Source organism: Sorex araneus, chromosome 11 (assembly GCF_027595985.1).
Source record: "Sorex araneus isolate mSorAra2 chromosome 11, mSorAra2.pri, whole genome shotgun sequence".
Taxonomy (NCBI): domain Eukaryota; kingdom Metazoa; phylum Chordata; class Mammalia; order Eulipotyphla; family Soricidae; genus Sorex; species Sorex araneus.
Window position 1 is genome coordinate 15,996,974 of NC_073312.1, and position 23,569 is coordinate 16,020,542.

The 23,569-nt window shown below is 36.4% G+C and overlaps 1 protein-coding gene across 4 annotated transcripts in view; it reads right to left on the minus strand.

Moving 5' to 3' along the window:
• Positions 1-13,277: 13,277 nt before the first annotated feature.
• SHOC2 (SHOC2 leucine rich repeat scaffold protein) overlaps positions 13,278-23,569 on the minus strand; it is a 63,967-nt gene continuing 53,675 nt past the window's right edge. For all 4 annotated transcript variants that reach the window (XM_055119236.1, XM_055119233.1, XM_055119235.1 and 1 more), the window contains 5 exons: positions 23,027-23,215; positions 20,455-20,577; positions 17,966-18,103; positions 17,195-17,312; positions 13,278-15,297 (listed from right to left, as the gene is read on the minus strand). In XM_055119236.1, the coding sequence (XP_054975211.1) occupies positions 15,089-15,297; positions 17,195-17,312; positions 17,966-18,103; positions 20,455-20,577; positions 23,027-23,215 (777 nt within the window). In that variant the 3' untranslated portion in view covers positions 13,278-15,088. The remainder of the gene's footprint in view (positions 15,298-17,194; positions 17,313-17,965; positions 18,104-20,454; positions 20,578-23,026; positions 23,216-23,569) is intronic.

The window sequence follows — 23,569 nt, forward strand, 5'->3', positions numbered from 1 at the left end:
TTTGAGCACTGGTGGATATGGGCCAAAAAAAAGATCCTTTTTCTCTCTAAGGGAGAAATGAGAAAAGATGAAGCAAATACAGAGAGTTGTAGGTGCCATGTGGTTTTCCAATGTGTGAGATAGAAGTTGCCTTGGTTTTCCCTAGAAATCCAACTTTCAGACTTCATTGCATGAAGAAGAAATAGACCTCTTTGTCCTTGGATTCCATGAGAATCTACAGACCACAGAACCACTTCTTTTCTTCAGTCTATTTGAGTGGGCTTTAATTGTGTGCAACCAGAAAGCTTGACCAGAAAGAAGTCTGTTTTGCAAAGTTCTTTATTTTAAAAATATGTAAAATTACATTTCTTGATCATCTTCAGTTAACCAGACTGTGTGTTCTGACATAAATTCCAAGTTCACTAACTGGAGGGGGAGGTTGTCTCAATCTTCCCATTGACCTATGTATATTCAAAAGATTTAAGTAAAACAACCAAGGTCTTAAAAAGCATCACATAGTTCCATTGATGATGGCACACTATTTATGAAGTTTTCTTTGTTTAATCATGTAAAGAAAGATAACATATGGAATCTGAAAAGACATATATATTTCCTATTCCCAGCTACAAAACAAAAAAGCCTATTATATCCTTTCTCTCTCTCCTCCCTCCCACTCCCCTTTATCTATCCCTTCTGTCTCCCTCCGTCTCTCTCCCCACCTTTACTTTCCTACTTCCCCTCTCCCTTCTCTCCACTCTCTCTACCCACCCAACTACAATTAAAATACCTGGGCAAGATACCACAACTTCCCCCAAAAAATACATTTAAGTAATTCTTTAAAAAAAAAAAATAGTAGCAGGGGCTGGAGCGATAGCACAGTGGGTAGGGCGTTTGCCTTGCATTCAGCCAACCCGGGTTTGAGTCTCAGAATCCATATGTTCCCCTGAGCACCACCAGGGGTAGTTCTTGAGTGCAGAGCCAGGAGTGACCCCTGTGCATTGCCGGGTGTGATCCAAAAAGCAAAAAAAAAAAAAAAAAAAAAGGTAGCAAATAGATTGGAGAGATTTAAAAAAGGGGATGGGGAAGAAAAGGTCAGATAGTATAGTGGGTTACAATCAACCCAGGTTCAATCCCAGAAATCCCAGAAACTAAACATAGACCTTCAGCATACTCATGGGCCAGGAATAAGCACCAAGCATTGTGGGATATGCCTCTAAAACAAAACATCATTGATCTGTTTTAATATATGCATATCTTAATGTGTTACCTTCTCATTTTTCAGTCTTTTTCCCCTATACTTTATGCCTTGTATTGAGCAATTTTCTTTTTTTCTTTTTTTTTTTTTTTTACTTTTGGTCTCCTAAGCAGTATTCAGGAGACCTGTACGTCTTTCCTAGTTCACTCAACCTAGTGCTACTTGGGTGCAGCAGTGCCGGGGACATGCCCTCCAGCATTCTGAGCCATCTCCCCTGCCCTGAACTGAGCATTTGGGATGATATGATTTTCCCTCCTCTCAGCACGGCATGCATACTTAACAAAAAACTGTTAATGACAGCACCATAATTTGCACTATACATTTAAAAGTAATACAAGTGTACTTTCAAATAACACATACCACTTCATGAGTAGGACAATCACATTTTTTGCCAGTACTAAATGAACATTTAGTACTGAACATTTTAGTTAAATGAACATTTAAGTTTCTGATCTATATAATTTCTTTTTCAAGATTTTTTTCTTCAGGGGAGTTAGATCTTCAGAGGAGATAGCTCAAAGGGCTAAAGTACAAGCCTTACATGCAGGCCTGTGTTTGAACTCTAGCACCACAACTGTCCCTCCCTACCAATATACTAGAGTAGCTGAGCCCTGCTGGGTATGGTGCCAAAATGAAGAATATATATATATACTTCTATTTTTTTTATCATTTCTTGTAAGACAAATACACTGGTGACAATTTCCCTAAATTTTGTTTGCAAAAGAGAGTTGTTGTTAGAATAATTTCACAGTAATCAAACTCCAAGCTTTTGGCTTTTCTTCCAATACTTAACAGTTTCACTTTCTTTCATGGTTTTTGAAAACTAATCTGATGTGATTCTTCATTTTCCTACAGGGATATAGTGCTTTTCTCCCCTTTTATTTCTTTATCCTTGTTTTTCTGTCATTTAAAAATGATATACCTAGATAAGATTTGAAAGCACTTGTTTTAAGTGTTCTGAGTTCCCTGTACATAAAGGTTGGTGTCTAACATTAAATTTGAGGTATTCTCATTTGTTATTGCTTAAATATTGTTCTTTACCACCTGCCTCAGGAAATTCCATTCTATGTGTGTTAGATCTTTTGTTATCATACCAGTTCTTAGATATTTAGTCTTTTATGCTTTACATTTGTAAAGTTTCTACAGATTTTAAATTCTTTCATTGCTCGGCACTAACACATTAGCATCAACATAATGAAAAGCATTATTTATAGCATATTTTACTTAGAATGTCTTGGAGGGGTTCACTAGAAATGCTCAGCTCATTTTGGGGTAACAGAAGCTCAATTCTTAGTCAACCAGCTAGCAGTTCAGTGCAGAGGTCCAGGATGTAGTGCTGCTCAGATCCTATATGTAGGCCACCCTGGAGATGCTGGGGGCTTCCAGGGTCACACCTGGTGGTGCTCAGGGGTCTCTAGAGCTGCACACAACATTGCCATTGGGGTTAGGTGGTGCACTGTACTGAACCTGGGTCTGGCGCATGTGCCATAACCATTGTGTATCTCTATGTTTACCTTACCCAGACCCTTTTACGCTGTCTACTTTTTATATTAGAGTCCTTAGCATATTAACCAGTTAAATTCCTGATCTGTTAATTCCAGTATTCTTGCAATGTATTTAGTTTTCTCCTTTTAATATACCTTAAAATGTTTTGGTAAAATCTAGACAGGATGCATTGGGTAAAGGAACTGGCATGAACAGGCTTTAGTAATATAGTTCTCCAATATGAAGCTGGCGAAGTGTTCTATAGTTATGTAAGGCCTTGTAGTGAATTTGTTTTCCCAGGCCATATCCAAGAAGTTTTTAATTTGCCTTCCTCCTTCGGGGGAAGAGGAAGATTAAGTTGGCTATTTACACTCCCCACCTGGAAAGCTAGAGGGATTTACTATTGAGTACTGCTCTTCCCCTAGGTCAGGCAGATTTTGACAAAGTCCACAACAAATCAGGCTCTGATAAAATTTTTCTTGAGGATGGGGCTTAAGAACAGAAAAGTTTGGGGTCAGAGCAACAGTACAGCAGATAGGGTGCTTGCCTTGCACATAGCCAAGCCAGATTTGATCCCTGGCATGGGATATGGTGCCCCAAGCCCCACCAGAAGGGATCTCAGAGTGCAGTCAGGAATAAGTCTAAGGACAGCCAGGTGTAATCCCTCACTCCCTCAAAAAATTAGATGTTATCACTGTATTTCAAATTAGCCACTTTCGCTCCCTCTACCCCTGTATGGAGGCGTTTGTCCTCCCTGTGATAAACTATTCCTGAAAGTAACAATTCAAAAGAGTGTGGCAGTCTACCTTACACTGAGTCTCCAATTGTTTTCAACTCTGACTTGTCCACAAAGGTCATTGGACATTCATTCTTCGGTTTAGGTTTTACTCCTGCATTTCTGCTCTGGTAATTTTTATTCTTTGTATCTATCCATCTCTCCAATTTGGGGGTAGTAGCTTGCCTTTGGACAGTGACAACTTCTGAGTTCCTTACTTGGTGGATTATAAACTGGAAGAGTTTGCTAGCAGGTTTTAAGAATACTTATCAATCTTTAATAGGTTAGAAAATTTACTATTTGCCTTGCTCTGCTATGATGTGTTTCATTTATAAAGGTTGGCTTTGCTCACTAGTATATCCTACATCTAGATCAATGTCTGGTGTAAGTGTTTGTTCATGTAATTTCTGAATAAAATAAATTTACATCAGTTTTTCTTATCCAAGTCTAGAATACAAAAAAAAAATTTTAAACATGGAATACTTTTAGCCATACCACAAATACAACTGCAGTAACTTCAACTTGTGATCTCCTAGTTTATATAACCTTAGAAGCAAATGAAATCTGGTTGCAATATTCTCACGCCATTGCTCCCTTAGATTCATTTAAGGCTGACTAGGGTTGGCTAACCAACCTGGAGGCTCTAGTTCTGAATTACTGCTCTCACAGCTGCAAATCTCTCTACTTCAAAGCTAAACCTTTAAGAATGTGTTCACAGTGAAGCTGCAACATCACAGTCACTGACAGATTCAAAGGAACACTGTGCCAGTAAAGGTAGTACCCACTTCATTGTACCACTTGTTTTAGATAACCTGAGTTCTTTGTGTTTGCTTACTTTATCTTTAGAAATAGGTAATGTCATCTTCCTGAAGGAAAGGTGATGGCCCTTTTGATTTCTTACAATTTACAATTCTAAACTCATTTTTGCCTGTTAATCTCTAGAGCCTGCAGGCCTGACTTCTGCAGTATCTGGTAGGTGATATAAACAAACCCACCTCCACAACTCCTGAATCTCTGTCTGTTCCCCCACCTTTGAAACTGATATGAGATCAATTTTCTGGTGACATCTTTGGGGCCTTTCTGGAACTATAGCAGGCACCTAATCATCAAATCTCACACTGTCCAGTTATAATTCCTCATCATGGGGTGAAAACGGACAGGGAAAGAACAAGCCTCCCAGGTGGCTGACTACAAAATTCACCTTCAGCATAGCAAGAACACAGCAAACAAAATGAGGTGATGCCCACCAAGTTTAATGAGTAAATAGTAACATGGTAGGCTCTACCAGCACCAACCAGTTCTGTAAATTCTCAGAGAATGACTATAGTGAAACCACATTTAATGAGCTCAAAGAAACAATGGATAGCAAAGCACAGCAAAGTATAAAAGCTGAAATGAGAAAACTACAATGAAAATGACAAGAGAGTCTAGTAGGTAATATAAAAAACTTCACAGAGAACAAAAGCAACCAGTGTTGGCGTGGATGTAGTGAGAAAGGGACCCTCCTTCACTGCTAGTGGAATGCTGATTTGTTCAGCCCTTTTGGAAAACAATATGGACGCTTCTCAAAAGATTAGAAATGGAGCTCCCATTTGACCCAGCAATACCACTTCCGGGAATATATCCCAGAGATGCAAAAAAGTACAGTAGAAATATATCTGCACTTGTATGTTCACTGCAGCACTGTTTACAATAGCCAGAATCTGGAAAAAACCTGAGTGCCCAAGAACAGATGACTGGCTAAAGAAACTTTGGTACATCTACACAATGGAATACTATGCAGCTGTTAGAAAAGATAAAGTCATGTCACTGTCACTATTATCCCGTTGTTCATCGATTTGTTCAAGCAGGCACCAGTAACATCTCTCATTGTGAGACTTATTGTTACTGTTTTTGGCATATCCAATACGCCAAGGGTAGCTTGCCAGGCTCTGTCACACGGGCGAGATACTCTTGATAGCTTACCAGGCTCTCTGAGAGGGGCAAAAGAATCCCATGTAAAAGGCAAATGCCCTACCACTGTGCTATCCCTCATGAAATCTGCATATAAGTGGATCAACAAGGAAAGTATCATGTTAAGTGAAATGAGTCAGAGAGAGAGACAGACATAGAAAGTTTGTACTCATATGTAGAATATGAGGTAACAGAATGGGAGACTGACACCTAAGAATAGTAGAGATAAGTACCAGGAGGATTACTCCACAGCTTAAAAGCTGGCCTCACATACTGGGGGAAAAGGCAGTCCAGATAGAGAAGGGACCACCAAGTAAAGGGTGCTAGGAGGATCTGCTCAGGATGTAAGATGCATGCTAAAAGTAGACTATAGACCAAACATGATAGCCACTTAATACCTCTATTGCAAACCACAGCACCCAAAAGGAGAGAGAAAGCACAGAGGCAGCGTCGGGGGACATGAGGCGGGAGTGGTGTGAGGGATGCTGGGACCATTGGTGGTGGAAAATGGGCACTGGTGGAGGGATAGATACTCGACCATTGTATGACTGAAATGTAAGCATGGAAGTTTGTTAAGTCTGTAACTGTACCTCACAGTGATTCACTAATAAAAAAAAATAAATAATAAACAAAAAAACTAGAAACCAAAAAAAAAAAATCAACAGAGGATCTGAGCATCAGAATAGCAGTTGAAGAAAAGGTCAAGGAGCTTCAAGATCAGCTGCAGGAAACCTCTAATAAACAACAGCAGGGGAAAGGGGAGGAGTCCAATAACAAACTGGGGTCCATGCAAGAAGGTCTGTGTCCCTGACCTGAGTTATCTCCCAGGTCCCTCTAGCTACTTCTGTAAGAAAGTAAAAGCCAGGGCCAGAGCAATAGTATAGTTGGTAGGGTGCTTGCCTTGCACACAATGGCTGGGATTCAATCCCTGGCATCCCACGTGGTCTCCCAAGTCAGGAGTAGTCCCTGAGTGTTGCCCTCCCTAAGAACAAAGAAAGTAAAAAGAGTGCCAGAAAGATAGTAAAGCTGGCCTGGGTTTGATTCCCCAGCACCCCACATGGTCCCCCAATCTTGCCGTAATCCTTGAACACAGAGCCATGAGTAAGCCTTGAACACCATGGGATGTGACCCAACAAGGTAAAAGAAAGTAAAAACACCACCACATTGTTTTACATACTACTAATAAGTTACTTTTATAATCTTAAAAAAAATTAATAGTTGACCGAGACATGAATATTCATGAAAAAAGTGCACCAACTCATTAATTTACATTACAGACTTAGTTTCACACTTTGTAGTTTGTAATTTTGTATTTAGCTTAAAAGGATGAGAAGGAAGTGAGGGAACTCAATCTGAATAGTTTTATTTTATGATTAGTATGTGCTTTTTCAAATTAATTCAATGGAGAAAAAGTTCTGTATGATTTATCTTTTCCCTGATTAAAATGTTTCAATCAGGGTCCTATTTTATCAGTTTTCACTTGGTGAATCCACCAAGGCAGTATAGGTATTATGAAGGAATGTGGTAAAATAGGAAAAAACACTAACTAAGGAGTCAGAAGATAGTAGGGTCAATACTAACGGTATAATGCCTGAGAGTGTAACACATTTCATTTTCCTGGATATTATGCCATCTTGAAAGTAACTTTTAAGAGACCAAAGGAACATCAAGGAGAAATGAATTAGTTTAGTTTCTTAAAATAACATACGATTATTATAAAAACCTAAACAATAAAACTGACTACCACGGTTGCCCATTTAAAAAAGATCTAGAAGCAATTTGTGTACTAAAAAGTCCTCTGTAACATTCTTAGCTTATGAAATTCTAGTAATGAAAATTATTTTTAGAATTCTCTCGGATATAGTACATAGTGGAGAAAAATTGTTAACAAAACTGCAGGTATAAAAAAATTACTGAATTTAGAACTTACTGAAAAGACTTTCTTCTGGAACAATTGCTTATAGTGCTATTTTCTAAAAACAAATGTTATCAAGAAGGTATCAAGGTCAAAATATGGTGGTGAGTAGGTGTAACAGTGGTGGGATTGGTGTTGAAATATTAAATGGAACAAAGAATTGTGCACAAAAAAATTTTAAAATATAAAATTTAAAAAATATATTCAAAAAAAAAAGGAAGAAAATACCCAGGGCCAGAGCAATAGTACAGTGGGTAGGACATTTGCCTTATGTGTGGCCAACCTGGTTTTAATCCCTGGCATCCCATGTGGTCCCCTGAGCCTGTGAGGAGCGATGCTTGGGTGCAGAGCCAGGAATAAGCCCTGGGCACTGCCAGGTGTATCACTCCACTCCACCCCCATCTCCATCCCACCCACAAAAGAAGGTATCCAGAAAGCTGGAGAAGTAAAATTTCCATGAATGTGTGTGTGATAAAAAAAAAATTAATACTCTCACCTATAATACTGAATGTGTTAATTCTAAATATGCCTTAAGAAAAATAATTACTGTACATAACCAAAAAAATATAAAAATTTAATTTGCAATATGAATAAATTGTAATAATAAGAATTTCTGGCTATAAATGTTCTTTTAAAATTGAGATCATATACAAAATGTGTAGATTTGCATCTAAGTCAATGTTCAAAGAGGTGTAACAATTTTATTTTTTTATTTTTAATTTTTTTTTTGCTTTTTGGGTCACACCTGGCGATGCACAGGGGTTACTCCTGGCTCTGCACTCAGGAATTACCCCTGGCCGTGCTCAGGGGACCATATGGGATGCTCGGATTTGAACCCGGGTCGGCCGCGTGCAAGGCAAACGCCCTACCCGCTGTGCTATCTCTCCAGCCCCAAGGTGTAACAATTTTAGAAGGTAAATAAGATTCATCAGTAATTTATGTTAAGATTTTAGTCTCTGAATCAATCTCTTTGGTACATCCTACATGTTCACCCTAAGAAATCTTTGCTTCAATCATCTAGATGATGCTTCCAGGACTAATCCTGCATGCACTATGGATTTGTGTATCCACTTGGTAACTTGATAGCTCTACTTAATGTCTCATAAATACACTAGACTACATTTTTTTTCCTTACTCCTCTCCCCTCCCAAAGATAATCTGGTTCTCCTACAGTTACACAATTTAGTAAATACAATCAGATGTTTTAACCACAACCTTGGGACAATATTTGATTTTCTACCTCATGTTTTCCAGTTATGAAGTCTTATTAATAGTTCCCAAAGTTTCCTTAAATATTTCCAATGCCCACTGTTGAAATTCTATTAAGGTCATCCTCATCCCAACTGTATTATCCCAACAATCTCCATCTGGCTGCACTGAATTTAGTTTTGATTCACTTCAATTTCATTCTCCTAAAGATATTCAGTAATTTTTAAAAAAATGCATACCAAAGAATGAAAGAAGTTATCAGCTGATCATGTGGCTCATAAAGCTAATCTTCACCATTATAGTTTTTATTTTAAAGAAACATTTAAAGACACAACTTAATAACTTCATTAGCTAATAGCATAACTTTCTCTAGAAATCCTACATGCAGTTTACCAAGGCATCCTAGAGCTAAGCTGACTTTCTTATATCAAAAGAAGACAAAAACAAAGGCCATTTTCCTTATAGCATATGGAGAACATGATAAAAATATTAGAACCAGGTTTGTGAGAAAATCCCTCTAACAATCCAAAGTCTCCATAATAGCATGATCTTCATTATTTAATATACTAATAGAAAAAAATTATTAAAAAAAAAAAAACTAGAGTTCAGGGTTCTGTGCATAGTAAATAGAAACTACATATAAATAACTTTACTGAAGGTCACTATCGACCATACAAAGTATTTCATCTATTTCTGTATACCTTACACATACCATTTGCTGTCTGAAAGTTTTCCAGAAGATTAAAGGATAATGAAGTCATTTGTCTCAGTTCCTCATTTTTTGTGGTTCGAGTCACTGTAAGATGAAACTTTAGTTCACATATAATGTTAGACCAACAAAAAAGTTTTAGAAGATTCAACGGCAAGACATTTACAAATTATTTATACCTAATACCTCAATATCAACTAATGTTCTATATTTTTAAGGTAGTTGCCAAAATAATCAACAATATAATTCAGGCTAAGTACATTTTGGGGCCTGGAGACAATGTATAGCAATGTACAGTTTTGAACCCGGGGTTGATTCCCTCACATCACATGATCCCTTAAATTAGTTTGCTGTCCCCACAGCTTGCAGCAACTGTGGCCCCCAAACAAACCAAAAAAAAAAAAAGTCTATTTTATGGAGCAAGGGAGATAGCTCAATAGGCTCACACACATGCTTTTGTATGCAGGAATTCAGAGTCAATCCCCGACTGGCAGTCACCCCGAGCACTTCTAGGTGTATCCCCCACTACCAAAATATTACATTTTCTGGACTGCTCACGCATATTTTTTAGCCTTGAATTATAATTCAGAAGAGCTAGGTATTTACCACATCACAAGTCTTTTTATATATTATTGGAAACATGATTTTTATTAGAAAAAGTCACAACTTAAATATTGCTTTCAGATGCTACCAGTCTTGTAGTGTTCCATGCCTGTAGGCTGTGTACTGTGCAAATTAAAATTTAATGAAAGGACACTATTAACATACAAAATACTTCATTACATTATAATTTAGAAATTACAAGGCAACTTTCTAAACTGTTAAAAATGACTGTGAAAAAAAGGAAAGCAGCTAAATGAGAAAAAACTTTGTATTAATACACCTATTAAAGATGAATGTTAAAATAATTTGACCCACACACATAATGTTCCCTCTAGTAATGGGTATCAGGTTTTAAGTGCTAGTTACGGATTAACTTATTCAATAATAATTCACGTAAAATTGTGAAAAGAAGAAGGTGCAGTGACTAATACAATGCTATTTTTACATTAATCCTAATCAAATTGATGGAAGGCTAATTCTCTATACTTTTATCATTGTAAAATTAGACAACATGAAATCTAAATAATTATGGTCACTAGTAAAGCACCCATATTCTATTTATATTTTCTCAGTAAGACATTTTTAGTAATATTTATGACATATAAAATGCTTATGTAACTTATCATTAGTTACTAGAATTGTTATGACAGAGCCAAAAAATTTGCAAAAGACTATCTCCACTCACTAACCCACTATTTCTATTGTGCAAATGAGAAAACATTTTTTTCCTCAAGATTTACTTTCATTTGTCAGATATTTGACATAATATACTGCTTTTTTTAAAAAAATACAAGGAACTTTACTGCCATCTGCTGAAAAACTGTTATAATTAATATTAAAGCTAGGATGTTCTATTGGATACTGCATAACCCACAAAAACCTGTACAACAGTTTAACTTTTACTGCTGTCAAAAAAATGAATTATCCTCCTTCCAAAGTTTATAAAGTCCCTAATCTAAAATATTATGATGCTCTAGTTCATCCAGTTAATGTCTTGAACACTAAAGATACTTACATCCCAATTTATATTTAGGATGTATAATGTCAATGGGATAATTAACAAGAGTGTAAAGAGAAAAATTCTATTTGTTTTGCTTTTTTGGTCACACCCTGTGGTCCTCGGGGGTTACTCCTGGCTTAGTGCTCAACTATCACTCCCATGCAGTACTGAGAATGAAACCCAGGCCTTCAGATTTTAAAATTTAAAAAGAGGGGGCCGGAGCGATAGCACAGCGGGTAGGGCGTTTGCCTTGCATGCGGCCGACCCGGGTTCGATCCCCGGCATCCCATATGGTCCCCCAAGCACCGCCAGGAGTAACTCCTGAGTGCAAAGCCAGGAGTAACCCCTGAGCATCGCTGGGTGTGACCCAAAAAGCCAGAAAAAAAAAAAAGAAAGTGAAATAAATATAAATTAAAAAAAAAAAATTTAAAAAGAAACACAAGGTTGCTTCTATTTTAAATTATATTTCAAAGTTGAAAATATACCCACAATATTGTTACCGGATTGATAGTCTTCTGTTCATCAACAGGGTAATGACAGAACTATTTTATAAAACATTTTCATAATACTGTTTATTTTACTAAAACGACATTCAAAATACTCTTTTAAAACAGGAGTATCCTGTCACATCTTCTATATGTTCAAGTTTTGAGAGATTTGATAATCAAGGAAAGATTATCATGCATTTTCCAAATGCTCACATTGGTTCTTAAAAGATGAGATAACTATAAAGAATTAAAGCAAGAGGAAAGTTTTACCTAAGATACCTGGCATACTATCTAGTATTGTGGTAAAGACAAAAGGAACCCTTTCTTTACTTAACCTTGAAATTTTCAGAAATATATTTTTTGCAGGGTGAGAAGGAGGTCCACATCCAGCATATTTTGCATTGTGCTATTTGTGCTTGCTTTCTTCTAACTTTAGACATGCAAAGGTAATCATATATTCTGGTTTGCAATGATCCTGATACACAATATGACGATTAATACTGTCCTTTGCATTTCAAAGTATCCCATTTTTACTAGCAAACAGCTGTATATTCTGGTAGCTGGATTATGGATTCAACATACAGAACTTAGAATTACGTGAAATAAAAAGCTAAATTATGAAGAGCTAGAACAAGGGTTTAAGCATTTGTTTCCCACACAGCCAACTCCAGTTTAATCTCTGGCATCACATGTAGTTGGTTCTAAAAGCACTGTCAGGAGTGATTCCTGAGCACAGAACCAGAAGTAAGCCCTGAGCATTGATTGTGGCCCCAAAATAAAAACAAACAACAACAACAAAAACTTAAGGTGTAACAAATATTATCAGAGAAAAACTAGATATGCAAGATATACTATAAACAGTTTATCTGTCTTAAGTGATTCAAACTTGCAATGAGATAAATTAAAAATGTGGCATTACAATTTTGAAACTCAATCTAATTGCATCATTACCTTTTAATATAAGTACAAATAAATGTTTTATGCATATTTTCTTTTCCAAATGTTTCTCTCTTCTACTGCTTTCATTAGCATCATTCAAGTTCATAAATTACCTAGCATGTGGGGGGTGGGAGGGATACTGGGTTCATTGGTGATGGAGAATAGACACTGGTGGAGGGATGGGCTCTTAAACATTGCATGAGGGAAAAACAAGAACAAAAATGTGTGAATCTGTACCTGTACCCTCACTGTGACTAATTAAAAAATAAATTTTTTAAAAAATAAATTACCTAGCATGTTCCGCTCCTTTTTGTATGAAATAATCATTTGAAATTTTTAAAGTAGCAGACACACACACACACACACACACACACACACAGATGAACAAAAAATTTAAAGCAATGGTTTTTCACAATATACCATTCTATTAATTTTTTTAAAAAATTACATTTTAATAAACTTCATGAAGAAGCTAAACCTAATTCCTCAAAAATAAAAAGGAAAAGAAAATTTTTGGACATGCCAGTTAGTACCAGTGTTGTCTAAGGAAAAGCATTAACTCACATATAATCAGCAATAGGCTGATTTCAATCTTCAAATATTAAATATTATGACTTAAATAATATCCCCATTGGAGTTAGACGTAATGAAATTAATGGAATCTCAAAGGCAGCAGCCATACAGAGGAAGCATATTTTATGTTCTTTAAAATAATTTATAGCTCTGGTGTCATATCACTACTACACTGTGATCATTTTGCACTTGCTACAGACTAGCATAAATAAAGGTAGGGGGACAAAAATACTTTTTAAAAACCGTATCTATTTTCATCTTATGAAACAACAGCCACATGATTTTACCAAGAAAACACATCATTAGGTTACTTCCTTTAAAATTCAAGTTCCATCATCTTAATACATAAAACACTTGGACATGAGATTTTAAAAAACCACACATACACACAAGCTCTAGGTAGAGCTATAATAAACAAATTCCTTTTATAAACAAAATTTTAACTGAAAAGCCACAGTAGATGGGGGGTGGGGGAAAGGAGAAAGGATATTACTTGGTAAAATCCAGTGACATCTACAATAGTTTTACAGCACATTTAAGCATTCTAGGGTTTTATATCTTCACCTGCCTTCCATTTCTTAGATGCTCCTTAAAATATTTTTAATTACAAATACAGATTTGACGTCAAACTTAGTCCTGACCTTGAGTGCCAGGAAAAGCAATACATCTCAAATTTCTCTGATTACAATCTTAATTTTAAAATGGTTTACAACACAATACCCATATAAATGGGAAAAAAAGGAGAAAAAAGCAGCAATTATAAACCAAGTAATTATACTTAATAGGTATATATGGGAGGTGTTTTTAGGATGATACCTAGAATGCACTTGCTGTGAGTCTCTTCAATAATTAAACTGACTTAGATCAACACTACCAAGGTAAGAATATAAGGGGCACACATTTACAATACTGCTAGCCTTAAAAGTAGTAAAGCAAAAGAAAATATTTCAAATAGCACATGCACATCTTACAGAACTTCCACTGAACTATCAATGGCTTCTATGCAATGTGCCTCTTTTCTGTAACAATGACCAAAGAAAGGAAAAATGATATTAAAATGAACGGTACTGAACTGAATTGTTTGAAGCCAGTGCCCCATATATGGGGAAAAGTGCATTTAGTTCAGCAGCAATACAGCACAGTGTGAAGATATTGTGCTTAGATGCAGATATTTCAGAATTGAAAGATGTACAAGGCAAGTCAAGATATAAAACCATAGTACACTGTTAAATAACCTTGAAACATATATATATTGCAGTGTTCAAAGAAAAACATTCATTTCATTATACAAGGATAGGGAGAAATCCTTAAAGTTACCTATTGTAGTTTATGATATAATAAATACAGATCTATATAGCATTGTATATACATTTATAGAATGTGGGTGTTTATATGTAATTTTTTCCAAATTATTGGTTTTGTGGATCTGCAACTTCCAGGAATAAAACTCATTTGTACTACAAGTTTTTCTTCCCCCAAACTAAGCAAAGATATTTATACTTAAAAAGGTCTCAATAACCACACCCCCCAACAAGACTCACAACTGATCTGAGAAACATAATTAAAGAAATTTTAGATTTTTTTATGTTATCTTTTTACTTTGCCAGTTGTTTCAACAAGCAAGTATCTTTTAATTATTTAATCCAGATGCAAATTTGTTAGCAGAGGATATAAACTCTAGATTTAATTGATTAAAGCAGAGCAAATTAAAAAAATTCATGATTTACTCTGACTGTAAACAATATACAAAATTTAAATCTCAATTTCAAAATAAGTTAAGGAAAAATTCTACATTTAGGGCCTATAGCACTATAAAGACCTGACAATTGGCAAGGGGAAAACATGTATGATAAGTTGCAACAAAATTGCCCATTGTTTTTGCTAAGGGAAAGTATCTAACTACCTCTGTCCCTTAAATTTCATAACTTCATAATTTGTTGGCAAATGTTTTTAAGCAAGTGGCATATCAGATTACACAACAGAAAAACTTCCATCAAGTTCAGCAAAGAAAACTTATATAAGCCTTTTTGTACAGAATTAAAAAAAAATCTAAATGGCTATGATTCCTCTATTAGCATAAACACATAATGCAGTCTTTATAAATCTGCCAAATATATCAATATCTACATAAATAGATACAGATATATATATGAAACATCCATGGCAGTCTATTTTTGAACAGTGTGTGGGACCAGCAGATCTGTATCAAACCATGGCACGATATGGACCCTGCATCTTTAGGAACTGAATGATGAAAGAAGGACCCCCAGCAACAATCTGAGGTGGAAGATGACTGAGTGGACAGTTCTCAATACTCATGATTGAAAGTTTGCTGCAAAGAGCCAGTTCAAAGGGAAGGCCATGCAGGTTGGGGTTGTCATTCAAATACAGTTCTTCTAGGTTCTCCAGTGTACCTGTTAAAAAAAATTAAATTAATTATAACTTGAAATTTCAATTTGTATTTAAGAAGTCAAACTGACATAATGAACACAACACATACTGAATACAAAGTTCTCATAGTTTTAAAACTCTCCAGCCACAGATCTCAAACTTTGTTGCAATTTCAAACCAATTGGGGAGAGTTAAAAAACTGATATAGGGGCCAGAGAGATACTACAGGGTGTAGGGCATTTGCCTTGCACGCAGCCAACTAGGGTGAGATCCCTGGCACCCCAAATGGTCTCACAAGCACTACCAGGAATGATTCCTGAGTGCAGAGCCAGGAGTAATACAAGGAGCACTGCTGGGTGTGTGCTGGGTGTGATCAAAAATAAAATAAAATAAAATGATAATTTAAAAAAAAACACCTTATATCAGATGTGAAATATTAATGGCGAACTATTGCATCAGACCCTATACTACACCAATCACATCAGAATCTCTCTCCATATGGTTCATTTTCAACCTTCAATAATATTTTTTAGTGTAAATGCTACATCTATATAGATTTTGTTTAAGACAGCATGGCATTTGTGCTTTTAATTTTTTTAACTCCAAACTATATTTTTTGTATAGCCAGCGCCTATACTCAATCATGTTTCTCTTTTAGACAATGTGATAATCTCTCTTAACAAGTTTCTCACATGGAAAGCTTTTTTTGTTTTGTTTTATAGCGTAATACCTGAAGGTACCCAGGCTATTTTTGGCTCTGCTCAGGAGTAAAGCCTGGTTACTTAGGAGTAACCCCTGGTGGTGCTCAAGGAAATATACATGGTGCCAGGGAATCAAACCAGGGTCACAGCTGGCACAGACACAGGCCAAGCAAGTGCCTTACCTCCTGTACTATCTCTCTTATTTTTCTTAATGTTTAACTCTTTCAATTAAGAATTATCATGTATTTGATAGTAAGCCATAAATCAAATTATATAACCTCAAAACATTTTTTTCTTAGTCTTAGGATACTCATGTCTTCTAGACCAATGTTTCTAGCAACTGCATAAATTGAAAAACATACTAGATATTAAAAGCAAAAAGGTGTCTCATGTGCTTTCCATTATTTTAACTTCAAAATTTAAACTACTTTGATAAAGGAATATAAAAGAAATAACTTGTAAGCAATGACTTATGGAGTGCTGGGGATCAAATTTGTGTCAGATACATGCAAATCAAATGCCCTACCTGCCTTACCTCTCTGGCTCTACACTGAGTATGTTAAATAGTGGATGTGAAAATATTTTCAATATTCTAAAGACCTCTTATTAATTTGAGACCCTTACTAGTAAACAAATTATTTTGACAGAAGATAATTTATTTCATTCAAGTTTCTGCAACTTTTAGATTTAGAAGATACACAAAATAATTTCTAAATTAAGGTTTTATCCATTGCAAATGGTCTGGAGTGATAGCACAGCGGGTAGGGCATTTGCACGCAGCCGACCCGGGTTCAATTCCTCCTTCCCTCTCTGAGCCCAGCAATCTACCGAGAGTATTCCCCCTCCCCCCGCATGGCAGAGCCTGGCAAGCTACCCGTGGCGTATTTGAAATGCCTCAAACAGTAACAAGTCTCACAGTGGAGTCGTTACTGGTGCCCGTTCGAGCAAATCGATGAACAATGGGATGACAGTGCTACAGTGCTACAGTGTTACCCATTGCAAATACAAGAAGGCTCAATTGTTCTCAAATAACTATATTGGTCCAAGTACCTCATGAAGAAACCTAACCAAAACCATCCAACTATGAGTATTCTATTAAAAAACAAAATCTTGTAAAAGTGTGATGTACCTCTGTTGCCATTTACTATATTTATGTAAAATATTGTTTAGACACAGAGTAATCTGTTAGTACAGAATCAACTACAAAAAGGATCCATACCAATTTCTTCAGGAAGATGAGTAAGCAGGTTCTCTCCGAGGCCTAGATGTGTGAGATTGGTGAGGTGACCAATACCTCTGGGAAGAGTGGTTAACTGGTTGTTTGTCAGGACTAGTTTCTAAAAGATTAACAAAATAAATAAAAGATGGTTACACATAGATTTTTTTTTTTACAACAGATGCAAATTTAAAACAACAGATGTATTAAGCATATAAAAAAGAGATATCAGATGAGTATGATAAGAAACAGTATATTTTTCTTTCAAAAGAAAGGTATCAGGTACGGGTTGAGACGTGGTTCAACAGGTAAAACATACACTTGCCTAGCTTCAATGCCAAGCACAGCAAAAGATAAAAACAAACAAAACTAAAACCGTATATATTTTTATGTGTTAGAAATGCAAATAAACTATAATTATGTAAAATTCAGCTGTGATGTTCTAACGATATAACAGAAAAATCTACCTGGCCAAAAATTGGATGAGTTCTTAAGAAAAATATGCAATATAAATTAAAAAAAAAAATTGAGGGCCAGGTAGTACAGTGGGTAGAGTGCTTGTCTTGCACACAGCCTACCCGAGGTTTGATCTTTGGTACCTCATATGATCATTGAGCCCACCAGGAGTGATTTCTGAATGCAGAGCTAGGAATAACCCCTGAGCACCGCCAGGTGTGGCCCCCAAACAAAACTACGACAACAATTTATATAATTTGAAATGCATCCCTAAAATTTTAATCACACAACTACAAAATCATCCAGATACTGTCTTACCTGTAAATCTTTAAGATAAGCAATTTCATTTGGTAAGGATTCCAATTTGTTCTCCTCTAGATCCAATTCTCTTAATTTCCTAAGGTTTCCAAGACCATGGGGAAGCTTCTTTAGCAGATTGTTGGATAATATTAGAACCTAGAAAAATATTATTCATAGGGTTTGATAACTCATAAAATGGAATTATATACTGCCATTGTATAGATTAAAATTTATTAAGAACTGCCAATTTTCAGGGCAACAAGTGATAGCACGGAGGGTAGGGTGCTGGCCTCAAAGGGTCAACCTGGGTTCAATCCCCAGCATCCATACGGTCCTCCAAACCCTACCAGTGATCCTTGAGTGCAGACCCAGGTATAAGGCATGAGTACAGAGGTGTGGCTCAAAAACAAAACAAAACAAAACAAAAGAATTGCCAATTTTCCAAGGAGTGAATATTAAGGACAATATTTAATTGTATAACAAAACATTCATTATACTATTCTAAAAAATCACTATACATTTTAGAAGTGGAAAATATAATCTAGTCAAGTCAAACTAATAAAGTGATGTGGATGGATTTAACTAAATTATTAAAAAAAATTATAAATTACTTGCTCTAGATTCATGTTTAATGGTATCTTGACAGAGAATAGTTACAAATACATGTCTAATAGGAAATAAATTTATGCAAAACTCTTTATAAACCATCATTTAAGGAAGGTAAGAACTGATTTTTACGTCACAATATTTATAATACAAATATATCCCCAAAATTATAATTTAAAGAGAGAAAAGAAAGGATTGAGGAAAATAGTCTCTGTTTTCAGAGAAGTTACTATATGCTTATGGGTCACGCCCAGAAGCCACCTCCTGCCGGTGCCAGATAATCTCGCCATCGGCCACTATCCAGATCACACGCTGCTTCTCTGGAAAGGGGGCATAACATGAGGCCCCCATAACCAAGCCACTGGACCAGACTCTGCGCCACCCTGTTTTCACTTGGGCACCCCAGAAAGGGGCAGGTGAGAGACCTCCCCGCCCCAACAGACCCAGCTACAGCAGCCAAAAACCTCCACAACCCAACCACCACCCACACTTAAGGTCGCTTCCCACATGCTCCTGCGGAGCCTCACCTATGAATAAACATATATCCTGGACCTTGCGGCCTCACTACACATCATAAGACACTCCCTACCCATTCTTCATAATTACCACACCGCATCTGATGGGGTTCAGATAGGAGGCAACAAATCATAGAGGGAAATATATGCATATGCATATATACATATTTTCAGATATATATATATATATATATATATATACCAAAGGTCATATCACCCTAACTTTAACAACATGTTAGTGATGTCCTTTAGAATGTCTTAATGGCTCCTGCCAAAACAGAACAATTTTCACTGTTTCCTGTATGAACGCTTTTTTGTAAGCATGTTCAGCAGTTCTTATAACAGACAATATGAAATATATTATTTTGGTTGTGTTTTGGGACAGGGATTGGGGCTTGAGATGGAAACATCCCAAATTTGGTGGTGGAATGGTGTAATGGTGGTGGCATGGGTGTTTGAATATTAAATGTAATCAAATATTTTGAACTTATAAAATAAATTTAAAAAATGAAAGAAATAACCACACAATTCTAATGAAGAAAATAATATATTCTCTATCCCTGACCTAACAGTAACTGGGCCTAGAACCAGAGCACTTGAAAGTACATAATGGACCAAACATGATGACCTCTCAGTGTCTGTGTTGCAAGCCATAATGCCCAACAGTAGAGAGAGAGTACGGGGAATATTGTCTACCATGGAGGCAGGGGGAAGATGGGAAAGGGGAGGTCTACTGGGGATATTGGTGATAGGGAATATGCACTGGTGGAGGGACAGGTGTTTGATCATTGTGAGACTATCTCACGGTGATTCAATAAAATTTAAAAAAAAAATTTAATTTCCACCTAAGCACTTCTGGGGAGGTCCCCACACAAAACAAAGGAAAATAACAACAACAACAAAAACAAACTGAAGATACTTTATAGCACAAAGCACTCAAACTGGGGCTGGAGCGATAGCACAGCAGGTAGGGCATTTGCCTTGCATGAGGCCGACCCAGGTTCGATCCCCGGCATCCCATATGGTCTCCTGAGCACCGCCAGGAGTAATTATTGAGTGCAGAGCCAGAATTAACCCCTGTGCATCGCCGGGTGTGACTCAAAAAAAAAAAAAGCACTCAAACTTCCAGCTACGAGATAAGTAATTCATAAGCTTTGCCCCTAAACTTGTCAACACCTCACAACACCTCATTATGCTAACAGTGCTGCATATTTGAGAGCCCTAACATTTCTAATAATGATCATCAGTCAAAAAGAAACTGAATAACTGAATAAATATGAAAACTCAAACCCTCCCCCCAAAAAATAAATTGAGCATATAAACTGGAAAATTTTAGATAACTGCGGAAGGACGTAATGAGTTCTAAATGCTCTTTTATTTACTCACCTCAAGAGAAACAAGACCAGACACATCTTCAGGGATCTTTGTGAGCTGATTAGTAGCTAAATTCAATTCTACCATACTAGTCCAAGTTCCAAAATCCAGAGGAAGTGATGTCAGCTGATTGTCCTGGCAAAGACAAAAAGCATCATCCATAGTAGAACCACAAAAACAAAGAAAGCTCTCTATATGTTTCCCTATGGAAGTGAATGCTTAATTAAGCATTTCCACTTTTTATATCCAAACATAAAGAAAGAAAAAAAAGTAATATAACTTTAAGCCTCCTGAGTTTTTCTTAAGAAATCAGGTTACTTGGGGCTGGAGCGATAGTTCAGCGGATAGGGCATTTGCCTTGCACGAGGCTGATCCAGGTTTGATTCCCAGCATCCTATATGGTCCCCTGAGCACTGCCAGAAGTAATTACTGAGTGCAAAGCCAGGAGGAACCCCTGTGCATCGCCGGGTGTGACCCAAAAAGCAAAAAAAAAAAAAAGAAAAAAAGAAAGAAAGAAATCAGGTTACTTTGAAGCTAAATTGAAGTCTGAAGTCTGTTCTCTATGTGATTATCAATAATGGACATGGAGATAAACACTATGCATGCCAACAACTGAGATAATTTACAGAATGTACTGAATTTTACAGAAATGTCATGGATTAAATGTGGCTATTTAAAGATCTGATGACAATAAAAGAAGACATCTAAAAACAGCCAAGAGAAACTAGATAAACAGCAATTCGAGAGATGTTAAGCAATAAAATAGAAGAAAATTTCTTAATAATATAGCAAATTAGGTCATTAAAATGCCCCAATGTTGGTTAATATTGTATGATAAAACAACATCATAAAAATATTATCACTAGAGCTAAAGAGATAACTCAACAGGCTGGAGTGTATCATCTGCATGCATGATGGATGGGCCCAGGTCCTTTCACCACAAAATTCTCTGGCACTGCTTCTCCAAGAACTGAGTCAGGAGCAGCCAAAAGCACCATCAGAAGAGTCCCAAAAACAAACAAAAATTATTACTGATGCTTATATGAAAAATAAATTTACTACTGGACTTTTCAAGAAAAAGTTTTGTCAAATATAAACAAATCCCTATGTGAAGTTTTACTAATTTACTGAAAACAATGAGTCTTTCCAGCTAACATACTTCAATAAAATGGCATCCATTAAAATATACAACTTCAAAAATTAATCAATATCTGGGGCTGGAGTGATAGCACAGTGGGTAGGGCATTTGCCTTGCACGTGGCCGACACGAGTTCGATTCCCAGCATTCTATATGGTCCAACATCCAGAGACTTAAAAGCAAGCTCCCAGAAGCGATAACTTATAACCTACTTCTCCCTCTGGGAGAAACTGACAAGCCACAGAGTTTCCTGCCCACATGGGACAGCCTCGCAAGCTTCCCATGGTGTATCCATATGCCAAAGCCAGTAACCAGCTGGATCTCATTCCCCTGACCCTGAAAGAGCCTCCAATGCAGCATTGTTGGGAAGGCCAAGTAGAGAGAGGCTTCTAAAATCTCAGGGATAGGACGAATGGAGAGGTTACTGAGACCGCTCAAGCAATTTGATGATCAACGGGATTTCATGATCGTGATTCACGATAATGAAGAAATTACACATTATTGCAGAGTCTAAATTTTACTTACTAAATAGTAAAATCACAGCACAAATCACCTTTTATTTTCCTGATTTTGGGAAGAAATATTCTTTTAACTACAAAGTTAAACTCATTCACTACAAAATATACAGATGAGCAAACAAAAAATAAGATTAACCAAATTAATTCCTATATTCAAACATAAATTTTGATAAATACTATCTATATGCCTATAAATCTATAGTTCTTTAATATATAATTAATTATAGTTTAATTAATGGGCTAGGGGTTGGGGATGTGGTTCGAGGGTAAGGGACTTAACTTACATGTTTGCAGTGCTACAAACATTCACACTAAGTACCACTGGATTTGTCCCTGGTGGTCTCCAACCACTGGCAGGTGTGGCTCCACAATAATTAAAAATTAAAAAGCTTTTAAAAATTGTGTGGAAGAGTAAAACATGCTTTAGTTTTTTTCTATTTTATAAATGAAAACATTTATTTATTTTGGGTCTTCAGTATATACCCAGCAGTGCTCAGGCTTACTCATATTTCTCTGTTCAGAGATGACTCCTGGCAGATCTTGAAAGACCTTTACATGGTACTAGGAACTGAACTAGGGTCAGCTGTGTGCAAGGCAAGTGCTTTAAACCCTTTACCATCTCTCTAGCCCCTGCAAATATTCATACTTAATGTAATTAGTTGGTATCAAATGAAACAGAAAACTCTCTAAAAACTATCCCTACAACTATGCTCTTATTGATATTCAAGATTATTTCTTTAGGGAAAACTGTTAAGGGCAAACATATTCTAAGATGTTACCAAATACAAACTACCTTTAAACATCCTTATTACCAGTTTAGATCCCTCAGTAAGAAATCAGTATTCATTTTCCACCGTGACAAAGAAAAAAATTAGCATAGAAAGAGAAACTTCTCCTCCGTACCTCCCACCCTAAAACAGAGACTTACCTTCATATTCAGCTTACTTAATACTTTTGCTCTGGAGAAAATTCCAAATGGGATTTTATTGATTCGATTGTGTTCCATGTTGAGAGAATAAATGGTGGAAAATTGAGATGGACCACCTACTGGATATAACTGGAAGCAATTTCTAGCTAAGGTCAAACTATTCAGTTTCACAAGACTTGATAAGAGACTCTGTAAAAAATAAATAAACCTAAGAATTAGAACTGTAACAATACTTACCTTGTAAGCACAACTGCCTCAAATACAATGCCTCAAACAATTTTGCAAATAACTCACTAGGTCAGTTTTAGGATGCATCCTTTAGAGGAACATTACTACTCAAGCTTGTATGGTTGGTCCCTTGAGCACTACTAGTAGTGATCTCTGTTTGCGGAGCCAGTAGTAAGCCCTAAGCATCAGGTGCAGACCCCAAACAAACAAACAAACAAACACCAAAGTCTCTGCCATAAAAAAACCTAAAACTTATTTAGAGAAGTAATGCATAAAGAAAGGAAACAAAAAAATTATAGAAATATATATTAGTTA